We start from the raw sequence: 12,768 nt of genomic DNA, 5'->3' as shown, positions 1-12,768 counted from the left end.
TTTGATAAGGGACCCCTAGGGGAGGTCACAAAGTAAATTAAAAATATAAAGAATCACCAGCAAGGATAGAAAGAATCCTTAGTTGTGGAGAAGGAGAATTGTACAATTAGTTTCAAAAGACTGATAGGAAGGTAGGGACAATTTTGGAAAGTATCAGATGGCCTGCCTTTCTGCCACTCCTCTCTCATAAAAAGACAGATGTGCTTTTATGGCTTCATTTCAGCAGAATCCTACCCCACAAAACACAACTTCCTGGAAGTATTCTAAAATATTAACTGTGATAAATTACGTATTGCCAGTATACATATTCCACTAAAAAAAAAAAAAAAAAAAAAAAAAAATCTGTTGGAAGAATATTGATCCAATCACCAGCAGAGCAATGTCAAATTTACAGTAGCCAAAGATCCAGCCTTATATGTATTGTACTAAATTATACTAATTAATATCACACTTTCTCAAATATAGTACAGTATTATAGATTTTTCTGCTATACTATTGAGTAAATAACTGTTCTGTAACTGTGGATCCTTGAGATGTTGTCACCATGGATCCCACTGTAGATGCACATGTGCCTCATGCGCTCAAGATTGGATTCTCCTGAACAGCAGCATCCAGCAGGCTTCATGGTACTCAGAGCTGAGATGTCTGTCACGGGTACTACCCATGCCGATGTTGAGGGCACTGACATCAATACCATTCGCCCTGGTGCCATCAGCACTGGAGTTGCAGTGGAGTGTACAATCTCGACAGCACTGATGAGGTTGGCACCAGACTTGACAGTAGTGGGGAGCGGCACTCTTGATGTCTTTTAACCTCAGCACCAGAGAACTTAGGAGAGCCCTTATCAGCCAAAATCCTATGACTAGAGTTCTTGTGAGAGCCCGAGGAGCCCTTTTTGGGTCTTGACTCAGTCTCCTCCTCCTGAGAGCTGGAAGATGGCCCCAGGTAAGACAAGTGATGCCTTTACTCCCTGTGTGCTTTCACAAGTTTTTGTCTCTTGAGGGACAGGATGTGGCCAAAGGACCAGCCAGAGCACTAAGGGATGATGAGTTCTTTGTCCATTCAGCTCCAGATTGACCTGGATCCAAGGCTAGATTTTTCCATGAGGTACTCCTCAGGAGTAGGGTGACCAGATAGCAAGTGTGAAAAATTAAGATGGAGGAAGGGGGTAATAGATTGCCTATATAAAGACAAAGCCCCTAATACCGGGACATCTGGTCATCTTACTCAGGAGTATCTCATGAGATTTCTGCATCCCAGAAAGACCTACAGATGACCACCTGCCCATTAGGTGCCCTTTGCCTCAATGTATCAGGTAACGTGTATGATCACTACTAAGGGTCACAACAAAAGGAAGGGCATTTTTTACATTTTAAAGTCACACTGTAGTTCATCTCCAAAAAACAACAGAAACTCCCTACTCAGGAAACAAAAAAAGTAAACACTAAAACCTTATTATCTATTTACACAACAGCAAACACACACTATGAACTACATACTAAACAAATAAAAGACCATGAGAGCTCCAGGCGACACCGGAGCGCCAACTCATAGCCACAGGTGCTAAGGAGGAAGTAAGAGAGGGGTGACTCTGTCCTTTATGCCATTAATGGCAGCACAAGCACATGCAGGGTGAATGCCCCTCCACAATGGACACTGCTAGCTAAAAATCTTTGACTCAAATGCACTGGGCATGCAGACACCTGAAGTGGAATATGTATGTACTCAATCACTTGAAGGAGAACATTTGGTTATAACAAATGTGCATGCATCCTTAACTATAGGATGAGATAAAAATTTAATCTGAAATAAAGACATTTATAATGTTATTTGTTCTGTTTCATCACTCAATCTAATAAAAATATACATGCTTCTGCTCCCACAAAACCTCCTGCAGTTTTGTAGTACCCTTACATTCTCTGAAAAGGTTGTTTTGCTGTTCTGTACAGCTTCTCTGAGGACCTTATAATGTAGATCATCCACAATTGCTGCTGGGTGTTGAGTGCTAGCACAATGTACCATTGCTTCTATATACCTATAGGAGAAAAAAAAAAATCACAAAAGAAAGATTAATTCCCAATTAATTTCCAACAAGGGATCAGAGCAGGTCACAGGTCACTACAATATAACATTTTTTCCTAGCTCTCCTGTTAGACATGTGAAATTACATAAATTGGCCTTTTTTTTTTTTTTTTTTTGGGGGGGGGGGGGGGCGCAAAGGGGGCGGAAGGGATAAGGGCAGGACATCAGCTGCTATTCCATGCATTATATAAAATCTGCTCTTCTTCCAAAGCCTATATACAACTAGTCTATCCAAAAAGTTTTGATTTTAGCAATTGATCTTCTAGTATCTAGCAATTTTAAACATTTATCTTAAAGTAAATGAAAATAAAATACCTGTCTAAAGCTTCTGCTACCAGAGGAGTGAGAACAACATCTACAGTTCCTTTTATTTCCACTATTGCTGTTGTTCTGGTCTGGGAGACCGGATGATCCAGGGTCCATTCTTCTGTTATTGTTTCATCATCTGTATTATCCATTGTTTTCTTTTCCAAAGGAGTATAGGGTGTACTAAACAAGTCAAATAGAAACTAATTACTTAGATTTTCAAAATAGGCATTATAAAATGTATAGTTAATATATTTTCTAAACCTATAGTTTGGTACAACAGCTATTCCAAAAGAATCAGAGCCTTCAGTTAGATAAACAAATCTTCTATTTATTTCATCAGAAGATTCTCTCGGAATGAGGAGGGTCTTCAAGACACAGATACTTTTCAGAGTAAGCACAACAGACTACATATTTAATAGGCTATGTATAGGAACCTCAAATGTGAGAAGTACCTATTTACGTATGTTAGAACTATGCATGCAAGTAAGCATTCCCTAATTCAAAGATTGCAAAACTGGCCTCTCCGTTTGCTGAAATTCTTTTTCACCAGTATTACTGATGTTAACATTGGTTAAGTCAGTGTTAAAAGAATATTTGTCATGGCAATTCTCAACATTAATGGAATTTGTATAACATGTTGCAGAAAGGATGGTCTTGAGAGTCCCAGTGTAATGTTTTAGTCACAATAGCCAAATTCTACTTTTGGTTCTGCCACAGGCTTCCTATGGTACCTTGGCAAGTCACAGTTCACAATATGGAAAATGGGGATAATATTTCCCTACACAAGGGAAATCCTTTAATGTTTGTGAGGTGCTCATATATTCTGGTGAAGAGCAACATAGAAAAGCCTTTAAATAAGACATGATATGTCATTCTAAAATAGATATATAACAAAAATGTTGCTGACACCAGCCTGATTTTAATAAGGCTAGCAAGAGCTGCAACAGTTAAAGTATAACACAAACCTCAGTCACCTCTCATTTAAAGCCATACCATCACTATAATGCAGGGGTCCCCAAACTTTTTACCTTGCGCCCCCCCTTACTCCTGTCCATGCCCCCCTGCTTCCCCCAAGCAGGGCTGCGGCTCCAGGAGGGGAGGGATATGGACGGGGTAAGGGGGCCAAGGCTGGTGCCATAGCTGGGGTGGGAGCAGAGTCAAGGCCGGGGCCAGCAATCACGGTCCTGGGTGCGGGACCCCAGACGCTAAGGGCTGGCAGCAGGGGTGCAGCTGGATGGTGCTCCCTCCCCACCCCCTGTGGGGGCTGGGTTAGGCCGCAGCAGCACCCCACCCCCAAAATTTTCCTCTGCACCCCCCAGGGGAGAGCACCCCACAGTTTGGGGATGTCTGCTAAAATGCAATCTTTTACTCACTTGGATGTTGATCCTGTAAGCTGCATGCCTCTGTCCAGCAAAGCATTAGCTGTGAGACCCTGTTTAACAATCTAAAAGAGTAAAAAAACAATTTTCTTTGAGTTTATAAATTTATAAACTTCTTTGAGTTTATAAATGACTAATATATTCCTTGAATACTATAACTTCAAGAGAAGATTCCCATTATTGTGTTTTCCCCCAACACTCCATCTATATATCTAGGTTTTTTAACATACTGTACATGAATTCCACCATCAAGATATATTTTTATAACCATTTAAAGATCAGATCCTGAAATTCTCACATGAAAATTAATACAATAATGAATAAACATTATTTGAAATTTTTTACACAACTATTCAAGGAAAGTATTGTATGAAAGATTAACAATATCCACAGTGTTTCTTTGACTCTAAAAGCACATCTAAAATTAGCTTTAATTTTGTTCATTACTTAAATTTCTATTAAATCATTTTAATTATTTTTCATATTATGTGAAAATTGCAAATTTAATACAGTATGGCGTTCAGTAAACATAAAGGGGGTAACCCAATGGAGGCATAATTTCACATTTGTACAACTGCTGATATTCAGTTTCATACTGGCTTCTAATTAAAAAGAGGGGAAGGAGGCTAGGTTATCCTGAAATCAGAAAGCACTGGAAAACTTGCACCTATTCATACTGTTGCACAAAGAAAACAAACCAGAAACATTTTGTTGTGAGGGAGATATTTGCTTTCCTGTGTTGAATCCTAATACAAAAACAAGCATAATAAACTATTTCAGAGCGGGGGGGGGGGCGGGGGGGGAAGGAAAGGAGGGGGTGCGGGGGGTACTTTTCTGAGTCTTCACTGAACTGTACTAGTCTAGAGTCTTTGTTTTACTGATAGGTAATTACAACACTTTATGCGGCATTTGAGATGAAATAAATACTTTTTCTTGGTAAAAATTACTCTAGTGTTGCTGTACTTTATATTGGTATATTCAGTTTTGATTAGACTTCACTGCTCACAAGACACGCTGACACTGTATTACAAAGACCGTTTCTGGAAGACCCACAGACTTGGAGACTGCTAATGATGCACCTAAGAATAAACTAAATAAATGTATATTTTTAGATTTGTATATGAAATACAATGATCACACTGGTCACTAAATTGAAGTTTTAAAATCTATGCAAGTTTTCGGTATGATTCTCAAGTTTCAAGACATTTACTCTGGGTTTATTTTTGTCAGATGTTCTCAAGGTTCCTGATCAAGCATTTACAAAAAAAAGCAAATTTTACAAACTATGCAGAAGCAACTGCTGAAAGGATGCTGACCCTGAAGCTGACACAGATTACCTCAAACTAGAAAGAAATCTTAGGTACAACCATAGTGAGAGGACAAAATCATCTCAACCCTTATTTATATTTTAATTTTTTTAAATTTTCTTTTAACCAATTCTCTGCGCCCAACACAAATTTTTTGGCCTCATGGATCCTAAGTTTTCATATATTAACATATCATTCAAATGTCTTATTTAGATTTTTAGTAGCTCCTTCAAACATATACCTTCACACACAATACTCCTGAGGGAATTCTGCACCACTGCGCGCACATACAACTCATGTCTGGTGCAGAATTTTTTCCCCCCCAGAAAATACATTCTGCCCAGGAACTGCTATAGTTCCGCCTTTCACCCACCAGATGCTGGTCAGCTGGCTGTTCTGGCGCCAGAGCAGACAGCTGACCAGCAACAACAGCTAGCAGCCAACTGTATTAATTACAGCAACCTGCCCATGAAGCCAGGTTAGGAGGGAGAGTGGGGCACACGGGGCTGCTGGGGGGGGGGGGGCGCTCACAAATTGGGGTTCAGAAGGGTTAGGAGGAAATGGGGTGACAGAACTGAGCCAAGAGCTGAATGGGAGGGGGCTCCAAGGCTACATGGGGACAGCAGGTGCAGGGACACATGGGGACAAGGGCAGATGTACATGACTGAATGGGAGAAGCTCGGGGTCACCCAATGTCTGCATGGGGGAAACTCCCCAACACCCTAACAATCCCTCCCCCGCCCCCACAAAAGAAACTGTTCCTTACTTCTCCCACCCATACCCAACAACCCTCCAGGTTCATCCCCAGGCTCCTTTCCTCTCCCTCAGCTCCCCCATTGCCCCTGACTCCCCCAAGCTTTTGCACTGCTTCTGACGGGTGCGGGAAATATGTTTCAGTATTGTAGTTTAAATGAATTTCTCAAAGTTCTATATTAATATGCCAAGTAAGGAATCTATTTGTCAAAAAACATTTCCTTTTTATTTTGGTCTGTATTGTTACAGACATACTTGGTGACAGGTATTTTGAAACAAATTACCAAAATAATTGAAACTAGTGTGACTATATTGTGTTATTTTGTGCAGAATTTTTAACTTTTTGGTGCAGAATTCCCCCAGGAGTAACTTAAATAGGAAATAAAGCAAAATCTCAGCACCTTGTTGTCTAAATCTGCTGATTCCCAACTTTACTTTGATGTAAAGCTGTTCACAGCCTATATGACAGTATGGTTAACCACAACTAACTGAAGTGTTAAGCTTTTGTGGAGGAGTTAATCAAGTATACTGTAAATACATTTTGTAAGAAAATGCACTACAAATCACATCCTGCTGGATGTCATTCGAAAGCATTTCTGAGTACTGTAATGAGAGTTTATAAAGCTCTCAATAATTCAAACACACTTTTCAGTCACAAAACACTAACTTATTCCTCTCTACCTCACAAACCCTTCCTGTTTCTAGATCCTAAGGATTTAATATCAGAGATCACAACTCTTAGTAACCAACAGCAAACAGTTTTAAGTTTCCTTTGACCTAGTTAATAGGAATTCTTTAACACAGCACATTCCAGCCTTTCTAGTCCACTTGGTTTCCTTCTTCACTTTTTTCCCCATACCTTAAAAGTTGGAACAGAAAGATGCTCCAAAGACGAGGCGCTTTCCTCACTAGTTGGGGTATCAAGATCTAAAGGCCGATGTAAGGAAGATTTTGAGGTTCTTTTGTTTGTTGGATGCTTTACTGACCAGTTGACCACCTGAAACTGGGTAAGGTAACTTTGGTAACAGGTCATTATAGGCTGTTGAGAAGTTATTTGATCACTTTCTACAGTCTTCTCAGCTTCCCCGATATACATGTGCTCAACAAGCTCATCCTCTCCTCCCACTGCTGAAACAAATGAAGCCTGTGAAGCATGAGTCTTGATTGGCAAAGTCTTTGGATCTTGACTGGCTTCTCCATGGACTGTACTAGTTAGAGGTCCTTCTACACTGTGATAGATTGACCCTCTACTATATTCAATTTGCTGGGCTTGCTTTTTTCTCTTTTTTCTCCCTGGATAGGTTCCTGGACCTTCATCACTGCTTATTGGCTCAAACTCTTCAGCTGCTGAAAAATAGGCTTCACTATCAGCCATTGACATGCTAGAGTCCATTGAGCGATACTGGTGAAATGAATTTGAATCTGCAGATGGTGTGTATGGAAAAGAACCAAAGCTTCTCCTCTGCTTTGGAGAGTCCAAGACATTCTCATCACTGCGAGAGACATCACTACTGAACTGAACACCAACTGGAACAGGCTGCTTGTCACCATAGAATGCTGCGGTAAGACTCTTGGTGCTCCCAAGTCGGGTAGAACACACTGATGCTTGCCGTTTCAAAGGAGACCTGAGGGGAGACTGTCCTACAGACCTTTCCTGGTTGTTAGGAGACACAGGACTGCTTTCTGAAACATCTGCTGGAGTACTAGAAATAGAAAAGAAAACAATTGTTTTTTCGTTTAATATGGTCCAAATCTTACATTGCACAATCTTGACAATTATTAATGCACATTTAAAGAAACAGTTTATGCACTTTTCATCAACACCAAGGAGGAAATTATAATTGTCAAAGAAAATATCTATTCATATACGAAATTATTTTCACAATACAGAGCATGGATACTAAACCATATTAAGGTCTTATAGTAACTGAGGCCATCTTCAAACTGATCAAAGCACAAATGAGGCTTGTCTAGGCAAATGCTATTGTCATGCATGTTGCATTTTGGATATTAATGAGTCAACTTTTGTATTCCAAGTAGCAAATTAATTTCAGGAATACCGTTAGAAATCATCAGTTGTGTTTGAATTGGTTTACTCAGCCTTATTAATCCTTAAGAGTACAAATAAATTTTTACCTTGGACAGAGTACTAACCTTCCATGACCATCCTCTCTTTTTGCACCAGACACGAACTCCTTTTGTCCCATGTGATCTTCAGTGGCAGAAGAAGGGCTTTCCTTCTCACCTGCAAGCAAGGGAAGTGCAGCACTGGAACTGCTGTTTTCCTCTGAAGATGATGAGGAGCTATGGGATCGCAATGGTACTTGCAGACACAGGTGCTGGGCCTTTCTCTCTATTTCTATACCCACAGATCTGCTATCCCAATCTTTTCTTTTTACACCATTTGTCTTACCTAAGTACAGAAGAGACAGAAATCAATTACAAATGTGAACATTTTGTGGCACCAAGAATTAAGAACTATAATGGTTTCCTCTCCCCCCACCCTTAAAAAAAAGTAACATTCAAATACATACATACACATATATCTATCTATACACATACATATTGCACTGACAAAAATGTATAAAGACAACTAGAAGTGTTAAAAGGCAAAACACTAGATGCCCCCATTGATTGATGCCCAATTTAGATAATTAACTACAAGTTGATGTAAAGTCCTCAAACTGCACATGAACAAGAAAGCAACTGTAGACCCCCCTCAACAGATTGGGTGGATTAGCACCCATTGTGTTTTAGTACATACTCTCCACTTTCACAGGTTTATCAGACCACATTCTATTGTGCAACCTGTAGTAGAATTACATACACAGTATTTAGTAATAACTTATTGTTCATTTACCAGAATCAGACTTTAAAACTTTCGAAAGTACATTGTACAGTTAAGAATCTACACTTCTCAGTAAGTGGGACAAAACTGCATACTAAGTAGTACACATTTTATTCTTACTATCTATAATTTTGGGAATCTCCTTGGTAATAATCCATTCTCCTGGCTGCAATAAAGACTGTCCATAAAACATATCAGATTCTGCACTTGTACTTGAAAAGGCAGAGCTGCTTGAAGGCGTCATCTCTTCAAGCTTGAAGAAGTCTAGTCCTGTTACTGTGCCACCAAAGAATCGGCAGCCACCAAGACAGCCACACTTGTTCTTGCTTCTCTTGTTCTTCACATTATCATCTGGCCACAAAAACCACAACCTTTGCAAAGGAAAACAAAAAAATAATTACAAGAAGCATTAGTGCACTGAGATTTAGGTACATTTAAACTCACATTGTGAAACCGGTTTCAGAGTAGCAGCCGTGTTAGTCTGTATTGGCAAAAAGAAAAGGAGTACTAGTGGCACCTTACAGACTAACCAATTTATTTGAGCATAAGCTTTCGTGAGCTACAGCTCACTCTCTCTCTTTCACATACCAACCCCCATTTTATGGATTCATTTATACAACTGAATCAAGCCCTTTACAAATACAATGCAGATACATAAATTGCACACATCTACAAAAACACTAAATACCATCCAATTTAGTTTCCAATATATGTTATGATCATCTTTCCAAAGATCAGAAACATTTCCACAAATTAGGAAGGAGAGGTCTTAGTGTAAACAGTTCATGGTTTTGCAAAAAGATTGGCTACACTTGCAAGTTAGAGCACATTAAAGCAACCCCAGGCGCGCTAACTCCCGACCTGTTCACACTAGCAAGGCACTTAGAGCACCTGGACTCTGCAGCTGGAGCGCTCCTGGTAATCCACCTCCACGAGAAGCATAGAGCTTGCTGCGCCCCAGCTGAAATGCCCTGGGCATCAGTGTGAACGCGGTGTTGCATTACTGCGCTGTGATCGGCCTCTGGAAACATCCCATAATCCCCTGAAGTCAAGTGACCACTCTTGTCATTGTTTTGAACTCGGCTGTAGGAATGTGAATATCCCCTTTCAAAGCTCCGTTTCTGAGAGCTGGCATGCTTATCTGCTCTGGTACAAAGCAACCATTACTCTGGAATGCTGCTGGCTGTGAGTGAGTGAGACAGAGGGAGGGGTGGGGAAAGTGGGGTCGGCTGCGGTCTGAACTTACAAGACAGCATGCTGACACACTCTTAGCACCCCAAAAACCAACTCTCTCTCCCCCCACATACACACAACACACTCCCTGTCACACTCCACCTCCCTACCATTTGAAAAGCATGTCGCAGCCACTTGAATGCTGTGATAGCTACCACAGTGAACTGCTCTGAGTGGTGTTGCAAGAGCTTCTAATGTGGCCATGCCAGTGCGCTTGAATCTGACAGTGCAAACACACAGCAGCATTTTCCCCGATGCAGCCTCCGAAGGCTGGTTTAACTCCCAGCGCTCTACATCTCCAAGTGTAGCCATGTCCAAAGTGTATGCACTATTTCAGAAGTATCTACCAGTATATGTCATAAGAAAAGTGTGTTTGAAAGACTGCTATAAGGAAGGTGAGTTTTGATTCCATTCTTTGTCAACTTGGACTCCTGAGGCCATTTTGGAAGCTGTATTTTTATATCACTTGTAACCACATGATCTGATCATGGAAATGTCATTTCCATTGTCACATAAGGGCATTTTTAACGAGTCCCAGTCTCTTCACTGCAGGATTGATTCCTAAAATTAATTTCTAGATATTCTAGATTTCAAAATCTTAACTGATGGCAATTCCAGCAATCTTTTTATTTTTCCAGTTTCAGCTTTTCCTTAATGTTATCCTAAATTTTCCCCTACTGCAGTATATTTCCATAATTTCTTGCTCAGTCCTATATGCCTAAGGAGAAAATATATTCTCTTTATACAGTATAAAGTTCTGTCTCTTCTCAAGGACTTTTCTTCGGACTAAATACACTCAACTCTGAGCCTTTCCTCAAATAGCAGATTTTAGTCAAAGTTTATCTTTCACTTGTCACTGAACTCTAATTTGTAGGTCTTCTCTGAAATGTAGTACCCAACACTGAGCAATGCAGCCTAGTTAAGGCGTAACCAGTTCAGATAAGAGAAAATTAATTACCTTTGTATTTAGATTTACACCTTTAGTCAAGTATGGCATTGGCAGGGCAGATCCTCAACTGATGTAAATCATCATAGCTCCATTGACTTCAGTGCAGCTGTGACATTTTACATCAGCTGAAGATCTGCCCCAGCCTCTTCAGCAACCTCATTGCACTGTTGATTGTTTTTCCTTTTATACACCATGATCACCACAAATTAATTTTTTTAATCACCTCCTAATGAGTTATCCTGATTTGTTTTTACAAACATGTAGCAGTTTGTTTTTACACAAAGTTTTTGATTGGTCCTTAATGAATTTCATTATTACTCAATTCAGCCGATTTTGCCACGTTTCTAGTTTCAGAATGCATTTTTCTCCAATTCTCTGAATTAGTGATATTAAATACTTGGATTGCTGATCGTATCTAGATAACCTTCAGGACTGGTTCAGATTCTCCACAATCTATGCATTCATTTAAAAAAAAAATAAATGTGTAGCCCTTAGTGTTATGAAAACGTTCAAAAATACGGCCGAATGTAGCATGGTCTTTGATAATGTGAAACAAGTTCACAGGATTTGTCAGTTGCTCTCATTCATCCAAACAAAATGTGAACTCGAAAGCTTAGTTATGATACTTCGAGAAACAGATTTTTTAAAAGTAACTGTATAAAGTAGGTCTATAACTGAAAACAAAAATGGCTAAACAAAGGGCAAAAATAGCAGTGGTAATAAAAGTGACTTGCATCATTTTCCCCCTCTCACTCATTGATGCTTTACGGCAGATTACTAAAAGAAAGTTTAGTTATTTCCTCAGGGTCATATTTTACATTATTTTTTGTAGAAATCTGTGCTGTTATCAGTGGGAGATCCAGTGTGGACTGAAGGCAGTATACAATCCTATCTTTGTTGCTTAGGCCAACGATTAAAAACTGATTTACTTCTCTTTATTTTGAGCTCTACACATTGCCAAAAATACAAAAATCATTCAATTCTCTGTTATCCAAGAAGTTGGCAACCAAATCCTTTACCTCCTGGGGGTGAGGGATAGCTCAGTGGTTTGAGCCTTGGCTTGCTAGACCCAGAGTTGTGAGTTCAATCCTTGAGGGGGCTATTTAGGGATCTGGGGAAAAAATTGGGGATTGGTCCTGCTTTGAGCAGGGGGTTGGACTAGATGACCTCCTGAGGTCCCTTCCAACTTTGATATTCTATGGTTCTATGGTTCCTCTGAGCACCTTACATACATAGGTAGTTCTCAGCAACCTACCTACTTATAAAGTGAGTACAATCTAATTTTTAAGCAAATGTACCAGAGTCAGCACTTAAAAATACACCCTCATGAATAAATAAATGTATCAACTAAAAAGATATGAAATATGGTGACCTCACCTCCTCCAATAATTTCACTTACCTCTTAATTCTGCTATCATGTGTTTCTAAGAAATGTCTCTGTACTTCATGTTTAGAATGATGATCCACAGCTAAAGCAATATCAGCAGTGATGAGTCCCAAATTGACAGACCCAGCTTCCAGCCAGTACGCCCTCCGCAGTATTGCAGGTTGAAGACCAACTCTGCAGGTATTCACCTGCTCAACGTACTGTCTCATCTGAAAGTCTTGGATAGCAGCACTTATACCCTCTCCAACAAACTGGTTGTGGAGGTTACAGTTTGCAACACGTACAGCACCCATCTGAAAATACAATTAAAAAAGAATATCTTTAACTATTCAGATTAAACCACAAAAGCGTCATTTAAAACTAATTGCAGGACCCCATAATGCAGTCCCAGAAAGATACAACTCAGTATATTATTTAAAGAATTATTTAAAGCAAGGCTGATCTATTGGTCAGGAACTACATTTAGCCACACACGTGAAATCAATATCCTTTGTGGCCTTGGACAAATCACTAAATCTCTC

At 39.8% G+C, this 12,768-nt stretch overlaps 1 protein-coding gene across 26 annotated transcripts in view; it reads right to left on the bottom strand.

Moving 5' to 3' along the window:
• The window catches only part of KIAA1109 (KIAA1109 ortholog), a 226,017-nt gene that overhangs the window by 104,401 nt on the left and 108,848 nt on the right, over positions 1 to 12,768 (bottom strand). For 24 of the 26 annotated variants that reach the window (XM_043545479.1, XM_043545461.1, XM_043545464.1 and 21 more), the window contains 7 exons: positions 12,260 to 12,540; positions 8,799 to 9,049; positions 7,985 to 8,243; positions 6,690 to 7,533; positions 3,765 to 3,835; positions 2,398 to 2,571; positions 1,915 to 2,035 (listed from right to left, as the gene is read on the bottom strand). In XM_043545479.1, the coding sequence (XP_043401414.1) occupies positions 1,915 to 2,035; positions 2,398 to 2,571; positions 3,765 to 3,835; positions 6,690 to 7,533; positions 7,985 to 8,243; positions 8,799 to 9,049; positions 12,260 to 12,540 (2,001 nt within the window). The remainder of the gene's footprint in view (positions 1 to 1,914; positions 2,036 to 2,397; positions 2,572 to 3,764; positions 3,836 to 6,689; positions 7,534 to 7,984; positions 8,244 to 8,798; positions 9,050 to 12,259; positions 12,541 to 12,768) is intronic. The other 2 variants (XM_043545469.1, XM_043545468.1) reach the window with 1 other exon arrangement.

Source organism: Chelonia mydas, chromosome 4, assembly GCF_015237465.2.
Source record: "Chelonia mydas isolate rCheMyd1 chromosome 4, rCheMyd1.pri.v2, whole genome shotgun sequence".
Lineage (NCBI taxonomy): Eukaryota > Metazoa > Chordata > Testudines > Cheloniidae > Chelonia > Chelonia mydas.
The sequence above is the reverse complement of the archived record's forward strand: the minus strand, read 5'-3'. Positions and strand labels throughout refer to the sequence as shown.